This window comes from Cebus imitator, unplaced genomic scaffold (assembly GCF_001604975.1).
Source record: "Cebus imitator isolate Cc_AM_T3 unplaced genomic scaffold, Cebus_imitator-1.0 Scaffold2, whole genome shotgun sequence".
NCBI lineage: Eukaryota > Metazoa > Chordata > Mammalia > Primates > Cebidae > Cebus > Cebus imitator.
In genome coordinates, this window is record NW_016107317.1 from 8,237,109 (window position 1) to 8,256,117 (window position 19,009).

The following is a 19,009-nucleotide window of genomic DNA, read 5'->3' on the forward strand; positions in this document are numbered from 1 at the left end:
AAGCAAATTTCCTTCTCCCTTTTCACCCTCCCTTTCCTCTCACCCTCCCTTCCTTTCTTGCTCGCTCCTTCTCCCTCCCTCCCTTCTGCGGCTGCTGCTAGTCTCTCCGTCTCTCTCTCTCCGACGGGACTTAGCAACTTCTAATTTCTCAGCCCCTTTTCCATTTTCTTTTTTTCTATCCTTTGCCATGAATTGGATTGACAGAGGCGGGGGAGGCTTTGCTTTCTGCCCCAGGGAATGGCGATTCGCGTCCTGGGGCCGTGCCGGGGAGAATCGGCCGAGGAGAAAGAAAGAGTGATAGAAAAAGAGCTGCAGGAAGGAAGAGAAGGGAGACCTCCATCTGCCGCGGGCTCGGCGCGCTGCCTGGCGGCGCGGAGCTGCGCCTCGGAATGGCCCGGAGCCCGCCCTGCGCCCCCGGCTCCTCCAGCGTCAGCGGCTCCTGCGCGCGGGATGCATTGGGCAATTTTTGAAATCCTGAAGTAGGAAGAGACCCCGGAGGACATAAGTTGGGGGTGGGGGTGGAGCCGAGAATCTGTAAAAGATATTCAAAGAGAGAAAAGGGGAATCCTGATCGTTTCTGCCCGTGCTTGCTTTGAACTTGAGCGTGCTAGCTTTTAACTTGAAGTCTCACTGGAGCATCTAGCATTCTCCAGGAGTTATTCGAAAGCTGAAACTTTCAGTGGATTGTGGGCCTGAGGAAAAGAAGGATTCCGAGAGTAGAACTGGGAGACAGTGCGGTGTATCTGTGTGTGTGAGTGTGTGCGCGCGCGCGCGTGTGGGTCGGGGCGGGGGTGTTGGGGGACCACTGGTGATTCGTGAAGAGGGCACCGTACCATGGCAGTGCCCGGCGACGCAGCACGAGTCAGGGACAAGCCCGTCTACAGTGGGGTGAGCCAAGCCCCGAAGGCGGGCCGGGACTGCCACCGTCGTGCGGACCCCGCATCGCCGCGCGACTCGGGCTGCCGTGGCTGCTGGGGAGACCTAGTGCTGCAGCCGCTCCGGCGCTCTCGGAAACTTTCCTCCGCGCTGTGCGCGGGCTCCCTGTCCTTTCTGCTGGCGCTGCTGGTGAGGCTGGTCCGCGCGGAGGTCGGCTGTGACCTAGAGCAATGTAAGGAGGCGGCGGCGGAGGAGGAGGAGGAAGCAGCCCCGGGAGCAGAAGGGGGCGTCTTCCCGCGGCCTCGGGGAGGTGCTCCCGGGGGCGGCGCGCGGCTCAGCCCCTGGCTGCAGCCCTCGGCGCTGCTCTTCAGTCTCCTGTGTGCCTTCTTCTGGATGGGCTTGTACCTCCTGCGCGCCGGGGTGCGCCTGCCTCTGGCCGTAGCGCTGCTGGCCGCCTGCTGCGGGGGGGAAGCGCTCGTCCAGATTGGGCTGGGCGTCGGGGAGGATCACTTACTCTCGCTCCCCGCCGCGGGGGTGGTGCTCAGCTGCTTGGCCGCCGCGACATGGCTGGTGCTGAGGCTGAGGCTGGGCGTCCTCATGATCGCCTTGACTAGCGCGGTCAGGACCGTGTCCCTCATTTCCTTGGAGAGGTTCAAGGTCGCCTGGAGACCTTACCTGGCGTACTTAGCCGGCTTGCTGGGGATCCTCCTGGCCAGGTACGCGGAACAAATCTTGCCGCAGTCCGCGGAGGCGGCTCCAAGGGAGCATTTGGGGTCCCAGCTGATTGCTGGGACCAGGGAAGATATCCCGGTGTTTAAGAGGAGGAGGCGGTCCAGCTCCGTCGTGTCCACGGAGATGTCCGGCTGCAGCAGCAAGTCCCATCGGAGAACCTCCCTGCCCTGTATACCGAGGGAACAGGTAAGCACTGTCAACTCCTCTCTCGGCTCTGGAGGAAACTTGAAACACTTGGGAATCCGCGCAGAGTGGAGAGAATCCGAGCGCTGGGAACTAAAGGGAAGATAGCCTAGAAAAGTGGTCTAACTTCAGAATTGATAAGAAATTGGCAGGTATTTTTCCCTCTCTTTCACATAGTAGTTTTATAACCTGAACAACCGAAACACGACTGAGTAATAAAACTAGATGGCATTTGTAGGGTTTTCCACAGCTGAGCCAAATTTTTAGATCTGCTACACCTGGTGTATGGCTCGCCTGCTTTTTAAAGTACTCTCACCCTTTCCTTCCTTAGCAGAAATTTTAGAATTAAGTTTAGTTTTTTAGCAGTGAGTGATTTTACTAGACTTCTACTTTTTAAAAAGTAAAATGTCTTTTTAATGAAATGATATTAAGTATTTATGAAAACCAGTAAAAAGATTTTAGAGCAAAGCAAGCTATGCTTGAAGGTGAGGAATTGATACTTTCTGGTTTTGCAGTAAGTTTTATTTGGAGAGACTTCAGCTGATGGTGCCCAATTTGTTTTTAAATATAATTTAGGGGCATATATTATTACATGCTAGTGTGTTTTGTATCACAAACTTCAGCTTGGGGAATAATATGTCTGAACTTTGGAATTGTTCAAAATTGTCAACTGCGCTTTAGTGTCAAATAAAAACAAAACAGTTCTGTTTAGTATGTGCATACTTAAGTGGATATTTATAAATTCAAATGGATTTATGCAGATTTTACAGAAAATACTAATTTGGGAGACCATTTCTAAGATTGCTGGAGATGTATATCTTCCCACAACTTGGGAGGAGGAGAAACCTGGGATTTTAAGTGAAGTTGTAAATAAAACTTCAGTCAGTCCTGGGGATGAGTCTCCTTATTATCATTAAATGATTTAAAATGATGAAATAGTTGCTATAAAGGGCATAAAAGAACAAATCCCAATTTTTAATGCATACTGTAGCTGAAAAGGCATACTGAAGCGTATGCCTCTCTATTTGAAGCAGATTTCTTCACCTCTCTAGTTGAAGTGGATTTGACACTTAATGGGGAGGAGGAGCTGGTTGGATACAGCAGTGGAAATTTACACTTTTCCCATTAAATTTATGCCTACCTATGGTACTGTTAGAACAACTTTAGGGAGCAAGAGAATATCCTAAGACAAAGTAGGCTTTTTCTTTTAGGGTTATTCTGTGGATAATCATTTGGGTATTTCTAAGATATAGCAGTCACTACCTGGTGTGGGTGGCTAGTTTGTTTCTGAAATGGAGTCGATTACACAGATCTATGGTTGTTTGACATTATTTAGCAGAGTAGATGACAGCATCATAGTCTTTATTTTAAAGCAAATGTAGTTATTTACTTTTGTTTAGATAAAACAAATGTTTCTTGGGTTTAAGCTTACTCTAAGTGGAGGAGAAAACGGGCCACTGACTGATATTTAGTTTTGGTATAAAATTGGAAATCATTATAATAAAGTAAGTTATCTCTTTGAGGGTAAATTAACCATTTTGATTTCTTTTCACAGTTATGGGAGAGAATGTCTTTTAAATGAAAACACCACAGCTTTAAGTATGTTCAGAATACACTATTCATTAACTTATAGGGAAATGTGACTATTGCAAAATTCACAACCATAATTTCTAAGGAAAACGTGGGACTTAATCACAAATAAATTGATTCCAAATTGATATCATTTACCCTGTGAAATTAATTTTTTTAATGTTATGTTAACATTCATAAGAAATTAAAGTGGCTTTAAGCGAAGAAGGTGGTTAGGTGAATTAACTGGCAGCGTTAATTAACCCACACATTTTTATTGGTTTTCTCTGGTTTAAATTGATAAATGGAGAATTGGAATTATCTGCAAAGTTATGAAAATAAGCATTACATATTTAATGTTTTGCTGATTAATGCTGTTGGAAAATGCATAATTGCAATCTATTTCTGTAATTTTCTTTGGTCACTGTTTTTTTTTTTGAAGGCTGTATTAGGGAAGATTATTCTAAAGTGAGAAACTTTATGTCTTATGGTTGGTAGAAAAACAAGAATACATTTAGCAGATATTGAGATACTTGAAGTTTTAATGAGGCCATGGGTGAGTGGGTGAGTGGGTGAGTGTGTGTGTGTGTCACTGAAGACTAGTTTTTACATATGACCCATTAAAAGTTGTTGCTGAGCATAATTGTGGAGAGTGGGTGGAAACTAACATAGAGCACTATCTTACAAGATAGGACAGCATCTCATATACGTTAACCTTACTGTGTGAAAAGTTCAGGAGCTACATAGTAAATGGCTTATCTGTTTTATCATAAGGAAACAAACTTCTGATTAAGGGTGCAAAGTGTACCACTGTCATTTGCATACTTTGTGAAGTTAAAAATCAAAATAAGTATAAAATAAGTAGGTAACACTCACCTGAATGTCAGTCAGCTTTTTTTCTGAAGAAATGTCTACTTTTGACTCAAGACAGTACTCATTAGGCAACAAGTGAATTTTAAGTAGTCATTTCAGAACTTGAAAGCAGTCTGTCAGAGTCCTCTTGACAATTTATTTGCACTTTGCTCATTGTGAGGTTTACAGGTGAGAGAATTTCATCATTTTCTTCTCTGTATGAATGGCAGTGGCTGGTTACTTATGAACTATCCCTCTTCAGTGACCCTCAGTTCTAAAAATGCAAAGAGAATATATGATAAAATTCTCATAAGAGAAACCAACTGACAGATACATGTTTCTCTCTCTCTCCCTTTTTTCCTTTTAAGAACTCTAAGTCTATAGCACTGGTGTCTCTGAATGCAAGTGAAAATATCTTTATTCTCAGGAAAGAAGAAAGTTTATAGTTCTTTAAGCTTTAAAGAACTATAAAGTTTGTTTGGCATTTAGTTTAGTCCTGACAACCCAGTGTCCGCAGTACTGAGGCTGATTTTGTAGATGAGTGTGTCAAACTACTTTTCTGGCTGCCAGTGTTAAGAAGGCAAGTGTCTGTTAAGGTGTGCGTATCTTTTCTAAGTGGACTTTCACATCCCAGAGCAGATATGTCTCTCTCAAATTACCTCAGCCCCAAACATGGGAATATACAGATGTACCTAGACTTTCTTGGACTATTAGATATTATGCATGATTAGTATGTTATTTTTCAATGTAAAATTTTAGTTTTTCTTTTTCTTTCCTTTTTTTTTTTTTGCTTTTGGAAATTGTATTTGAAGGGGTATCTCTCCATTCTCTTGGTAAATAAAGAGATATAACTGGCTACTCATTCCTCTCTAATTACTGAGACCACCTTACACATTCACTTTTGAAAGATTTCAAACCAATGTAATTTTATTTTAGTTACCTGTCAAGAAAAATTTAGTATGTTGAATTGCGGTTTCAGATAAACACAAGGCATATGACTGTTTCCATTAATGCATTTGTGCCACTTAATAAATTTTTTTGTTATAGATAGAACATCATCCAGAAATGTGTAGATATATACTTTCTATTATGTAATTAAAAACTAAAATTAGTTATCAAAAGAAGAGTCAAGTTTTTTATTACTGATGTTAGAAACTTAAGTAAAAAGGCAAATAGCAGCAAAGCAAAAATAGGAGACATTGGTATGGTGTTTGATGGTTGGCAATGGATGGGAGGCATTGTTATTCTTTGACCAAAAACTTGCTTATTCTCAAAAGGTAGAATACATTGTTTAAATCCAAAATGTCTTTCAGTATAACATATAGCTCAAATTAGGTAAGTTTCAGAAATAATCATGGACTTTCAATTAAATTGTAGCTTCTATATTTCAGCAGTGTTACTCAGTTTATGGTGATTCAAAGAGCAGTATAGATTACTTATGACTTGGTGACAGAATTAAAATTGATTAATGTCAACTTCTGAAAATACTGAAAAAGGAAAACAAGATTTCTTTATCCCTTTGGAAAGGTGAAGGAAGAGAATTTTTTTTTGTGAGGGGGGACAAAAATTGTGATTTTACTTTGTGAATACAGATATTTAAAGCATAGTGAAAAACTTTTTAAAGTGACATAAATAGTCAGTGAATCTATATAAATTTACAGAGGCTGGAAGGAGTGAAAACAGTAATTTTACTCTTTCTGTATGGAGTTGAAAGTGTAAAAAGTTAAAGCTGTAGAACTGAAAGAAATGCTGTGTATGCTGGGCTGTCATGTTAATTAAATAAACAACCAGAACAGTGACTCTGTGTATGAAATACATTTTGAAAAGCCTTGGGGGAGGGGGTACAGGCAGGCAAGGGTGAGTGACACTGGCATGAAAAAACATTCATTCTATCTTCAGTGACATTTGTGTGAATTTGTTATATTCTATTAGAAAATTCAGATCTGAGAAATAATCTCTTCAGAGTGCTAGTTGAATAAAGGCTTTGCCAAATTCAATTTTACTTCTATTTTAAGCAAGTTCTCATTATGTCAAGGTGGGATGTTTATAAACCTCAAGATTGGAAGTATGCCTATATATTTTAAGATTTTCCATTAATATGATTTATGTCAGTCAGCCCAGTAGTGTCAATGTTGCTTTCATTGAAAACGCGTGTTATTTTATGTATCCAGAGAAAGAGTTTATTTTGGGATTAGGATGGAAGTTGTATTTTTGAGAAATAATTATTGTTGTGAGTTGTACTGTCCTGGACGTGTGAAGATAATCAATGCAACTATTGTATGGTGCCTTTGCATTGGGTGACGGGGAAATGTCTGATGCTTCGGGAAGCGACGGGTAACCCTACAGGTTTCTGGTGAATTGTTTACTTAGTTGCCGTGTGTCTCCTCTTCAGTGGAGTCTTCCTGCTCTGTCTCTGTGTGGTGTTCATATCTGCTAAAAAAAAAAAAAAAAAAAAAAAACCCTCAAACTGAGATAAAAAAAATGTATGCTTAGATTCTGCATTCATGTGTTTAATGAACCTCTGTGAAATAATTCTGAAGACCCTCAGAAAGCCTAGTCTCCTATTCTTGTACTAAAGATGTGTTCCATTAATGTTCAAATGAATATAATTCCTCTATATTGAAACTTGAATCCTTTTGGTAATTATGTATATATACTTTCACAATAGGTAGTATTTTTTATTAAAGGAGTTTTTGTTTGTTTGCCAAGGTTACTTGGCAATTGTTTTAACTTTGAGAATGTATGTTTGTGCTGTCATCGATATAAAACACACAAGTTTGATGACTGGGGAAAAAAAAAGTCTAACAATTTGCCTGAGTTGTAGTTTAGGGGAAGATATGTTGAATAACAATTGTAAAAATTTTCATTGGCCATACCTGTTCATTGTGAATGTATACCACTCTTTTAAAAGAAGATGCTACCTATAGCTAATGTTATCCATAAAAGCCTTTGGTCAATCAACCTATCAGATCTCAAATCAACTCATTTTATCTGTGCATTAGTCCTTGTGCTAAAAATCATACAAATAATATACAAGCAGATGTGACACAGGATCTGTCTCTCCAACGTTTAGAGCCTAGTGAGAGTAATGAGACATGAACATGAGAAAAAGGGAGGTCACAGTGAAATATCTAAAGGACCTCTTAGATAACGCAGAAATGTGTATGTATAATAACTTAGAGGAGGTGTGTCTGGGTATGTGTTGTATTTTGTTGTTGTTGAGACAGGGACTCTGTGGCCAAGCTGGAGTGTAATGGCACAGTCTCCGCTCACTGCAACCTCCGACTACCTGGTTCAAGTGATTCTCCTGCCACAGTCTCCTGAATAGCTAGAATCACAGGCACATGCCACCGCACCCAGCTAATTTTTGTATTTTTAGTAGAGACAGGATTTCATCATGTTGGCCAGGATGGTCTCCATCTCCTGACCTCGTGATTTGTCTGCCTTGGCCTCCCAAAGTGCTGGGATTACAGACATGAGCCACCTAGCCCGCCCTGCAGCAGGTTTTTAAGCTGGCTCCAGGACTCATTTATCTCTTCTCTGAAATTATATCCAAAACTTCATTTGTTCATTCTTATGGGCAGAAAGTCTTAGTGTCATAGATTTTCAGAAGGTCCTCAACACACAAATGATTAAACATAAATGGTTTAGATTTTAAGCAACTTTACATTTTGAAAACATGGAGAGAGTATTTTTTGAGATAGAAATTAGTTTAGTATACCTTTACAGTCTGCTCTGAAACAACAGTAAAATATTATTGGATTTTGGACATGTTACACTTCAAAATAGCACACTGATTGATTGTATTTATGTCTTGAGTTGGTTTATGACTGTAAACAGCTGGTTGCAAGGATATTTTCAATGCTTAATTCTATAAAGGGGGTAGTTAGAAGACTAGAGTCAGTCTGATTTTAGAGAGAAGGAAACTGAGAGTGAGCTAAATGTAGGTAGATAGCCCCAAGGCAGGATGACTGTTGTCCATTTCCTGTCTGACTTGACTATGCTGCTGGGGAAACAGAGTAGGAAAAGAGTCAGGCTGGTAACTTTAAGCCTAGGTATCATTTGTAATTTTATACATGGAGCCAACTCTAAATTCTCATTCAGAATTAGGAGATTGAGTAATCACATTGAGTGTCAGATGTGTAAATAACACAAAACTTGTTCAGCCCTTACAATGAATTTTCTGGTCAACAAATAGTACCAGGTAGCCTCTGGAATGAATTATTCTTGATGTTGCATAAATGAGTATCAGTTGCATTGAAAAGTCTAACTTTGTAGAGTCTTATCAAACAAAAATATTCAGCAGTGGCTTAAGTATTGAATATTTTTATTTTAGATTTTCACTACATTGATTTTTGTATGTTCAGGATTTCAAAATTTAAGGCAAAACATAATCTGCGAATCAGTAAGGCATTTCTTCATTAGCAAAAACAGCTGGCAATTTTTTTCTTCTGTTATTTTGCAGCATTTCCTTAGAATTTCATTACAATATAAGTAAATAGGATATAATATCAGAGGAGGTCATGAAGAACATTGCCATTTAGAAGACGGAAAGCTATTGGAGCAAAGTCACCAACTAAGCAATGTCTGTGTTTTTTTGTTTGATTAGAGCTGTCATTTATTATTCAGGAACCTGTGAATGATTATTAAAGCTTTCAAGTATAGCCAGTCCTGCTAACATAGTAATAACATTACTTTAAGGGTACTCATTCTTTCATCCTGAGAAGGTGACTGCTTATAAAAGGCACATGCTGTTTGCTGAGGGGTGTGTGTGTGTATGTGCACATGTGTACCTGTAGGTGCATTTATGATTTGTGTGTGTGTGCATGTGTGATTTTCCCCTGCCGGGAAATTGCTTTGGTTGTATCAACTTGGTGAAGAAACAGTGTCACCCAGTGGCTTTGATGAAAACAGTCCTGTAAACATTATAGATAAAGACTGTCCAGTACAAATATAACACAAGCCTTATATTTGATTTTGCACTTTCTAGAGACCAGACACACACAAGAAACAGGTAAAATGAATTATAATAACATGGTTTATTTAACCCAGTATATCATGTCAACATGTAATCACTGTTAAAAAAAAGAAAAGATTTTGCATTCTGTTTTTTTGTAAGTCTTAATATCTTGCGCGTGTTTTACACTCAAAGCACATTTCAGTTTGGCCTAGCCCCATCTCAAGTGTTAAATAGATACATGTGGCTAATAGCTACCATATTGGACAGTGTAGCTCTATATTTTAAAGATTTGTAATATTTGAAATACTAATGTCACCTCTTCAGTTATAATGGAAAATCTTTGTGGATTTAATGATAACACGTAATATACAGTCTTTAAAATTTTATCTGTAATCTTGATAGCTCATTTTTGTGCCACTCTAACGGTAACCAAGTTGATTTTCCTTTTTCCTTCATTTCACATGATTGCACTTATTTTAAAATATGATTATTTTAATTGGAGGGGGAGATTTAGCAGAGTTCCTTAATAAAAGACCTTTATATTAACCTGATTTATAACAGTATCAGTATTTCCAGTTAATTATAAATTTGCCTTTTGGAGTTTAGTATGTAACAGGGATTGCATATGGATACACTTTGAACACAGTACATGTTCATGATGATTAGTCTGTAATTGCGTTATCTAATGTCTCTTTAGAAATGACAGTGCTTATGTTTGTAGTGCAGGTCATTATCTTTGTAACTTAGGAAACTAAAAGTGACAAACCTGCTAGTAGCTTTAATGAATGAAAATTATAGCAGTGTCTGTAAAGGGCTGATGAGTTTTCACTATTGCTTATATAAATACCACTTTCATGGAAACACAATGAAATGGTTCATTTTGTGTATAGAGCAGATTAGAGATTTTGATAGTGTGAAAATTTTAAACTGGAATTGAGATTAGGTAACTTTTGGAGCCATTTTCTGAGTTCACTCTAGCTTGTAATTTCAAATTGATTTCAGATGAAAAAACTCTGGAAATTTTTAATGTCATGTTCTCTCTATCACCTTTCCTCAGACTATGAATTCATTAACAATAGCCATAATTCTTATGCTACATCAAGAACTAAAGAGAAAATTATATATGACATTTTCCTTTATATACAGATGTATAGATTAACTTTTTAAAAGACTATTTTGTGTATAACGTTTATATCTCTGTGTGATGCTTTTAGTGATTAGGATAAGGTATGTTATTTATCTTTACACTGCAGATTAAATATAGATTTTTTTTTTATGATAGATTATATATATTTTTTTACTTATTAGGAATTCTAAAAAGATCAAAAGGCAATAGAATCATGGTATACACACAAACACATTTGGATGAAATAAAATAATGTGGACACTGGCTCACTTCTGGTAAAGCTGACTTAGATTTCTTGAAGGAGATAGCTGAAGAATGAAATGTCATTGTTACACACATCTGTTGCTTGAAAGAGTTGATATTTGATTGTATCTAGTCACTATAAGCTTTGGCTAATTTTGAGATTGATTTAAATTAATATAGAGGTTGTTCTGGTATTTTTTTTTTTTTTTGGCCAGTCTTTTTCTGTTCTCCGTCTCTTATCTACATGCACGTTTTATTTCATCTTATTTTCTTTTTACCTAATAGATTCTTCTTCCTCAGAATGTGTTTAAAATTTTAAGGAATGCTATTCTGTCTCTCCCAGTACCTTGTTAGAATACTGAAATAATTTTATGCAAGAATCTTGTGGTTTGGTTTAATAGGATTTTAGTAAAAATTTTCCATCTTGAGAAGTAGTTTAAATAACTGAATATTTATGCTATGTTTGTGGCAAGTGTTTCCTCCTCTCCAGGTATAAACCACTTAAAGAGACCTAATGGAAGTTTGAAGTCATAGAGATATTATTCAGGGGGGAAATGTTTACTTTTGTGGCGACTGCTATACTGCTATGTGGAATCAGCATCCTTAGCCCATTTTTAAGCTAGCATGAACACGAATAAATGAAATAGTTTTTATTTTTTATAATATCTTAGAGATCTACTACAGAAATGCTCTTTAGCAAGCAGTGTTTGTCCTCATGGTATGAACCATCTCCTTGTTTAGGAGATATTATTTTGGGGTCCAGCTTCAGCAGCCCTCCCTCAGTAAGTTTGGAAGGGGGGGAGCCTGCTGAAAGGCCTATGCTGTATTGAGAATTTGCTTTCTAGTCTCAGTAACTAAAGAAGTCAGATTCCGATTAAGACAATTTTCATTACAGAAGGAATCAAATTTTTGTAGCTTCCTTATCTCAGCCATAAGCATTTCATTTAGAAAATTCTGGCCCAGTGTCTTGCTTATTGTAAGTGCTGGCTGTATGGTAGGAAAAATGGATGGAAAAGAAATAAAAGATTTTTAACCTGAAATATTTATCTCCCCTTTCTCCTGAGATTGAGGTAGTGACTAAATTGATTTAAGGAAATTTCTATGGAAAGAATAAAAGAAATAGACTGTCAACAAACCTATAAATGTTCATTTTTAATATGATGTATTTTTGTTACTTAAAAAAATATTTTCTTGCACATGTTATATAAGGTGTTGAATTTGCCTGTGCTCTTACTGGTGGGAAATCCCATGTTCAGCATGAGTCCTAGATATTTATTTTTAGCTCACTCTCAACTGAAAATAACCAAAGCTACCACCAAGATCATTGTAGTATAAACCTTTGAAAGATTTCTGAAATTAGGGTTCATCTTTTAGAAAAATACAAATTCAAGTCTTTTTCACATTCAACTAATACATTGAGAGAGAAAAAACTCTGACTTTCTTTTCTCCCATTCCATCCCACAGGGCTGTGACATGTGCTCTCCAGCTGTCACCTTTTTACACTCCACTAGTCTGTATTCTTGTTAGAAGTCCTTACCGAATAGCTGTATTTCCTGAAAAGTCTAATGTAAATCAAATCTGATCTCTATTTTAGCTTTTAATTGTGATCAGTTACAAAATCAAGTCTGAGGTGGTTCCTTCCAGAGATGATATTGTGAAATTGACTTATTTAAAATGTCATACAAATGCAGTGCTAGTTCCATCATGTGGAATGATCTAGAAATTTGGTAGCATAATTTCAGAGTCAAGTTGAACTGAAAATTCGGAAGTTTATAGGGTTGTATTGAATAATAAATTTTAGCTTATATTCAGTCACTTTTTTCTTTGGTCCACCTAGTTTTTCATAGAACTTTACTTGTGGAAATAACAAAATTTAAGTCAAATAAGAATGCTTTGTTGTTGCAGTTTTGATACTTAGAGAAGATACGGTATTGTCAAATCCTCTCACTGAAATCAGGGACTTATCTTTTGAGTATGTTAGGCAGATGATCATGACATTAGATGAACTAGGAGTACAATGTTTAGGAAAAAAGTGATTTCCAACCTTATGGTGTCAAGTTTATTTTTATCTGTAGATGTCAAGTGTTCTCAAAGACAGACTTTTTAGAGAGGGTGCTATCATGGACAACTTTTGGAGTTTGAGAATTTTTTGAATATACCATTTTTTAAAAATCAGAATATGCTTTTTATTTGAAAAAATAAATTACAAACAGACATTAATTATAAATTAAATTGAAATAATCAAAATATAGTCCAGCTATTTGTGAGTTTAAATTTTGTAAAACATTTTAGAAGCAAAATCATTTAACTTTGCATTTTGAGACAAGGAGCTAACTGTGTGTAGCATCTTGAATAGTGTCTGTTTTTACTCCTAGTGATTATTTTTTGCTATAATTGGAGTTGTGTTTTGCTAGATAAATAGGTTCTAAATTACAGCATAGTTATTAAGGCAGTAGCTTCATTTTGTCCACTTCTTGTCATTCCTTTTCACTTAAGTAACAATTAGATTTGCTCACCTTAACCCCTTTACAGAGCTACAACTAGAGCTTTTAAGTGTTTTTGGTGTAACTCCTTTAAGCAATTAACTAGTCCTAATGAAAAGTGTGAGAATTAGACTGGGAATGTTGGATACATATGTAAGTAACTAAACACTGATTAAGTGAGTTATCTAAAAAATAAAGTGGAGGACAGGTGCAGTGTCTCACGCCTGTAATCCCAGCGCTTTGGGAGGCTGAGGCAGGCAGATCATGAGGTCAAGAGATGGAGACCATCCTGGCCAACATGGTGAAATCCTATTTCTACTAAAAATACAAAAATTAGCTGGGCATGGAGAGCGTGCCTGTAGTCCCAGCTACATGGGAGGCCGAGGCAGGAGAATCACTTGAACCAGGGAGTCAGAGGTTGCAGTGAGCTGAGATCCCGCCACTGCATTCCAGCCAGGCAACAGAGCGAGACTCTATCTCAAAAAAAAAAAAAAAAAAGTGGCATTCAGATATGAAAACCACCATAAAAATGAGTGCAAAAAACTAATGGTAGTGTTTTTGTTTTGCAGAAAGACTAGATCAAAATCAAATTAATAATTCCTTAGTTTTCAAAAAATATTTTATGGTCTTTTGAGTACATAATATTAGTGCCTTTAAAAATCTAGAAACCCTTTATGATTAGGAAAGTGGAGAAGACCCTGATAGAGACACTCTTGGATCCTGTGTGGGAAATCCAGCCATGTATTGCCTCAAAATCTGTCATTAGACCAAAAGCACTCAGGGGTGATGGTCCATGTAAGAGGTCCTAATGCTATTCACAAACTCTCCTGATGTTCATTAGTTTTCAAGACGCTCATTCTTATTCTTTAACTTTTTAACACATTTATCATTTTCACTTATACATGTGGGCTAATAGCAATCTTGTGTGAACTTTTACCTCTTATATGACCAGAATTGATTAAACAATGTCAGCAAGTAAGTTTATTTAAAATCTCAGAACTTTCTCTATTTTACATTTCATATTTGCTACCTTATAAGCATTTCAGTATGACTAGATTTTTCTTTTTTTCTAACTTTTCCTCTGTTGATAATTATTCTTACATAACTATAATGCCATGTTAATCAAACTCTTATTTATGAATTATAACCGTAAATGCCTCTAGTTAATAGATTAATCACCTTGTCTTAGATGTTTTTGAAGTCTATGAGGACATTACTTAATTTCACCTACATGTAATTACACATCATTTGACACTTTCTCAATCGAGCTGTTTATTGTAGTTCTCAAAATTTAGTGTGAATAAAAGTTATTTGGGAAAAATATTAAAATGTAGACCTCTAAAATATTAGCTAATAGATCCTGTAGCCCTCTACATACTCGATTTAGTTAAGTGTAGAGTGGGGTCCAGAAATCTGCAGTTTTAAGGAACACCCCAGTTGCTTCTGTTGAGAATCACAGGACTATAATCACAGGACTATAAATTCTGCCTACTGAAACTGTACAGGAAGTTCTGACTTTTGCAATCCAATTCAACAAACAGTTTAATAGTACTTGGCTCAGACAAGATGCGTCAGTGTCATAGGAAAAACTATATACGGACAACATAGTTTATGAACCTATGACGTTCATAAATGTTTCACTTTGATTTCATTTTTCTGAAGTTCAAAAAACTTCATTGATGATACCTCAAATAAGTGTTTTTGATCACCCTGCATATCAATTTCCTCATCTATAAAACAGGAATAGGAATATCAGTTTCATTACCTGTCTTATATGGCTGTTATAAAGGCTAAATAAAAATAAATTGCTATACAAACGTTCAGTAGAAAGAATATATGCACTCTCTAGACTGACACAGACCAAAGCTTATAATGTATACCAGTTTCTTAAACTTTCAGAACTTTAGTGACCCTATCTATACCATAAAAATAATATGACTGCCTTCTTAATGTTGCGAAGGTTAAATTAATGTTATAATGGACAGAGGTTCTAGTAAGCATGGTACCTGGCTAAACATGAATAGTACATACTCTTGCCCATAAGGACCAGGTCATTGAAGATTATAGTCTGAATTTCAGACAGCACCATGTACAACAATGCAAACAAATTTGCATTTGATTACACATACTCACAGGTCTTACAAAATATGCAAATTTAATGGAAGTTAATTAAAACAGCATTAGGGAGTTGCTTAAATTGTAACCAAAGCCAATACCAAGTGAGAAATCCTGAGAGCCAGGTAAGGTAACGGTAGAAGGAGAGATTTGTCAGGGACTTCAGTGCTTCAGTGAAAAAGGCTTAAGAGAGATATTTAAGAAATTGATGGAATCGTTATGTAGTGTGTCTTCTAACCCCATACACAGAAACTTGATTTGTGCTTTAAATTTGGTTAGTAGTCTAGCTGCCATTATAAACTCACATTTTGTCTTGAAAAACAAAATTATTTTCAAAAACTTTAGTTTCATTTTTCATGGTAAAATTTCAGTCATGCCCATCCTTTTTCTCATTATGTAACAGTGGTGCCATTATTCTCAAATGACAGGGACTTTCTGCTTATTAACTGCATAAAACAGCTAAGCCCTGGCTCAGCTGTGGCCATCAGTGGAAGGTACTGAGTGTTTATTTTATCACATAAAAATATTCCTCAGGATGCTCTCTCTTTTTACCAGCTTCCATGGGGGTTTACTCTAGACCTTAACCCTCAGACCACTCTTCTTTCAGATTTTTCCACTTATTGAATGATCTTTCAGTCTAGTCTGAGGTAGTGATTTTGGTTTGGCCCCAGCAGCAGCAGGAGTCCTGTGGAGTCTCAGTCTACTCCTGTTGGTTTCAATTTATAAATTCTGCCTGGAGTGGTCATCTCTTTCCTAAGGTGGTTACAGACAGTCCATGGATTTCCACTTCTGTGATATAGGAGAAAATGGAGAAAGGTGAGGAGAAGGGGACAGCAGATCACATAGGTCATGAGGGGTCATTGCAAGACTCGTTCTTAGTCAGATGGGATACCATTGAAGGGTTTTGAGCAAAGACAGGATGCTACCAGCCTTATGTTGAATAAGATCTCTCATATTCTCTGTGTTGAGTGAGAACAGATGTTACGATGTAAGAAGGAAACCAATTAAGATTATTGCAATAATCCAGAGATGATTGAGAGTTGGACCAAAATGGTGTTGGTGGGCAGGTTTTAAAAATATATTGAAATCTATACTACCAAGTTGGGTATTGATTGGCTGATACTTTCTCTGAGGATAGAGAGTTCCTTTAATGTTTTCTCTTATTTTAGGGACCAAATATTAAAGAAATATTTATTTTTATTTCTTGCTTTAAAAACATCTGATTGGGTTGACTTTTGTTTTCTAATTTTATCTTCTGCCTCCACCTTCCAGAAGATGTAAAAACTGTAGACCAGACTTTTAGGAAGGTCATGAAATGTCCTTACATGGAATAAATTCTAATCAAGCATCTCAAAGTCTTTAAAAGGTTTTTAGTTTGTTAGGATACTATAATGTTTTGTATACTAAAGGTTGGTTTTGGAATTTTATTTTGATATAAATGTCTTTACATTTTAAAATTCATTTTAACAAGATGAATTTTTAATAAATTTGTGTCATTCACATGATCTTCCTTTTAAACAGATGTATTTGTGCTGATGCTCTAAATATCTTTTCCTTAAAAGTTTAACTTAGTTTTTAAGTTCCAGGATACATGTGCAGGGTGTGCAGGTTTGTTACATAGGCCATGAGGGGTCGTTGCCATGGTGCTTTGCTGCAGCTGTCAAACTGTCACCTAGGTATTAAGCCCAGCATGCATTAGCTATTTATCCTGATACTTTTTTTTCACTCATCACCCCACCTGACAGACTTCAGTTGGGGTTGTTGTTCCCCTCCCTGTGTCCATGTGTTATCATTGTTCAGCTCTCACTTATAAGTGAGAACATGTGGTATTTGGTTTTCTGCTCCTGTGTTAGTTTGCTAAGAATAATGGCTTCCAGTTCCATCCATGTTTCTACAAAGGACACGATCTTGTTCCTTTTTATAGCTGCATAGTATTCCATGGTGTATATGTACCACATTTTCTTTATCTAGTCTATCATTGATGGGCATTTGGGTTGATTCCATGCCTTTGCTATTGTGAATAGTGCTGCAGTGGACATATGCATGCACGTGTCTTTATAATAGAATGATTCATATTCCTTTGGATATATACTCAGTAATGAGATTGCTGGGTAAAATGGTATTTTTGGTTCTAGGTCTTTGAAGAATCACCATACTGTCTTCCACAATGGTTGAGCTAATTTATATCCCCACCAACCATGTAAAGGCATTCCTATGTCTCCACATCCTTACCAGCATCTGTTGTTCTTTGACTTTTTAATAACAGCCATTCTGACTGGTGTGAGATGATATCTCATTGTAGCTTTGATTTGCATTTCTCTAATGATTGGTGATGTTGAGCATTTTTTCATATGTTTGTTGGTCACATAAATGTCTTCTTTTGAGAAGTGTCTGTTTATGGCCTTTGCCCACTTTTTAATGGGGTTGGGTTTTATTTTTCTTTTTTCTTCTTCCTTTTTTTTTCTGGTGGGGTTGGGGTTTCACAATATTGGCCAGACTGGTCTCGATTTCCTAACCTCAAGTGATCCACCCACCTTGGCCTCTCAAAGTGCTGGGATTACAGTGAGAGGCACTGGGCCTGGCCTTTTCTTGTACATTTGTTGAAATTCCTTGTAGATTTTGGATATTAGACCTTTGTCAGATGAATAGATTGCAAAACTTTTCTCCCATTCTGTACGTTGTCTGTTCACTCTGATGATTGTTTTGCTATGCAGAAGTTCATTAATTAGATAAATTTCTCAATTTTTGCTTTTATTGAAATTGCTTTTGATGTTTTTGTCATGAAATCTTTGCCCATGCCTATGTCCTAAATGCTATTGTCTAGATTTTATTCTAGGGTTTTATAGTTTTTGGCTTTACATTTAAGTCTTTAATCCATCTTGAGTTAATTTTTCCATAAGGTATAAGGAAGGGGTCCAGTTTCAATTATTTTCTGCTGTATATGGCTAGCCAGTTCTTCCAGCACTGTTTATTTAATAGGGAATCCTTTCCCCATTGCTTCTTTCTGTCAAGTTTGTTGAGGATCAGATGGTTGTGGATGTGCAATCATACTTCTGAGTTCTGTATTTTGTTCCATTGTTTTTGTACCAGTACCATGCTGATTTGGCTACTGTGGCCTTGTAGCATAGTTTGAAGTCAGATAGCATAATGCCTGCAGCTTTGTTCTTTTTGCTTAGGATGGTCTTGGCTATATGGCCTCTTTTTTTGGTCTTATAGGAATTTTAAAGTATTTTTTTTTTCTAATTCTGTGAAGAATGTCAATGGTGGTTTAATGGAAATAGCATTGCATCTGTACATTACTTTTGGCCATTTTCATAGCATTAATTCTTCCTATCCATGAGCATAGAATGTTTTTACATTTGTGTCCTCTTTGATTCCTTGGATGCTCTAAATATCTTAAGCTCTAGTATAGCAAAAACATGGGACTTTCAAAGAAAGTTCAAGGCTTTCTCCATTTGTCTTTGAATAGTCTGACAAATCCCATTTCCATAAAGATCTGTTGCCAATACATCCCAGGTCTTTCTATAGAGGAAATACTTCTATTTTGTTTTCATATTAACTCAGACCATCTGTTGACCTACAGAACACTTCAGTGACAGGTGCTGTATAAATATTTAAATTATGATAGCTGATTGCTCTGTAAGTTTAGAGTTTGCTAATTCCACGTGGTAATTAATTTCTCATTACGAAACATTTTTACATACTGCTTGGGAACAACAAAAGATAAAATATTTTAAAATGTGTGAAATGAAGAGTTTTAAAATCATATGGGAAAATACTTTTGATGAGTGGAAAATGAAATCATGAAACAAAATTGAGGATAGGCCAAATTCATAGCAGAAAGGAAACTTTCAAGATGTTCATTCTTGT

At 37.0% G+C, this 19,009-nt stretch overlaps 1 protein-coding gene across 1 annotated transcript in view; it reads left to right on the forward strand.

The window, feature by feature from the left end:
- Positions 1-410: 410 nt before the first annotated feature.
- The window catches only part of PDE3A (phosphodiesterase 3A), a 316,106-nt gene continuing 297,507 nt past the window's right edge, over positions 411-19,009 (forward strand). Inside the window, exon 1 of the mRNA XM_017528921.2 lies at positions 411-1,794. Within this exon, the coding sequence (XP_017384410.1) occupies positions 835-1,794 (960 nt within the window). The 5' untranslated portion in view covers positions 411-834. The remainder of the gene's footprint in view (positions 1,795-19,009) is intronic.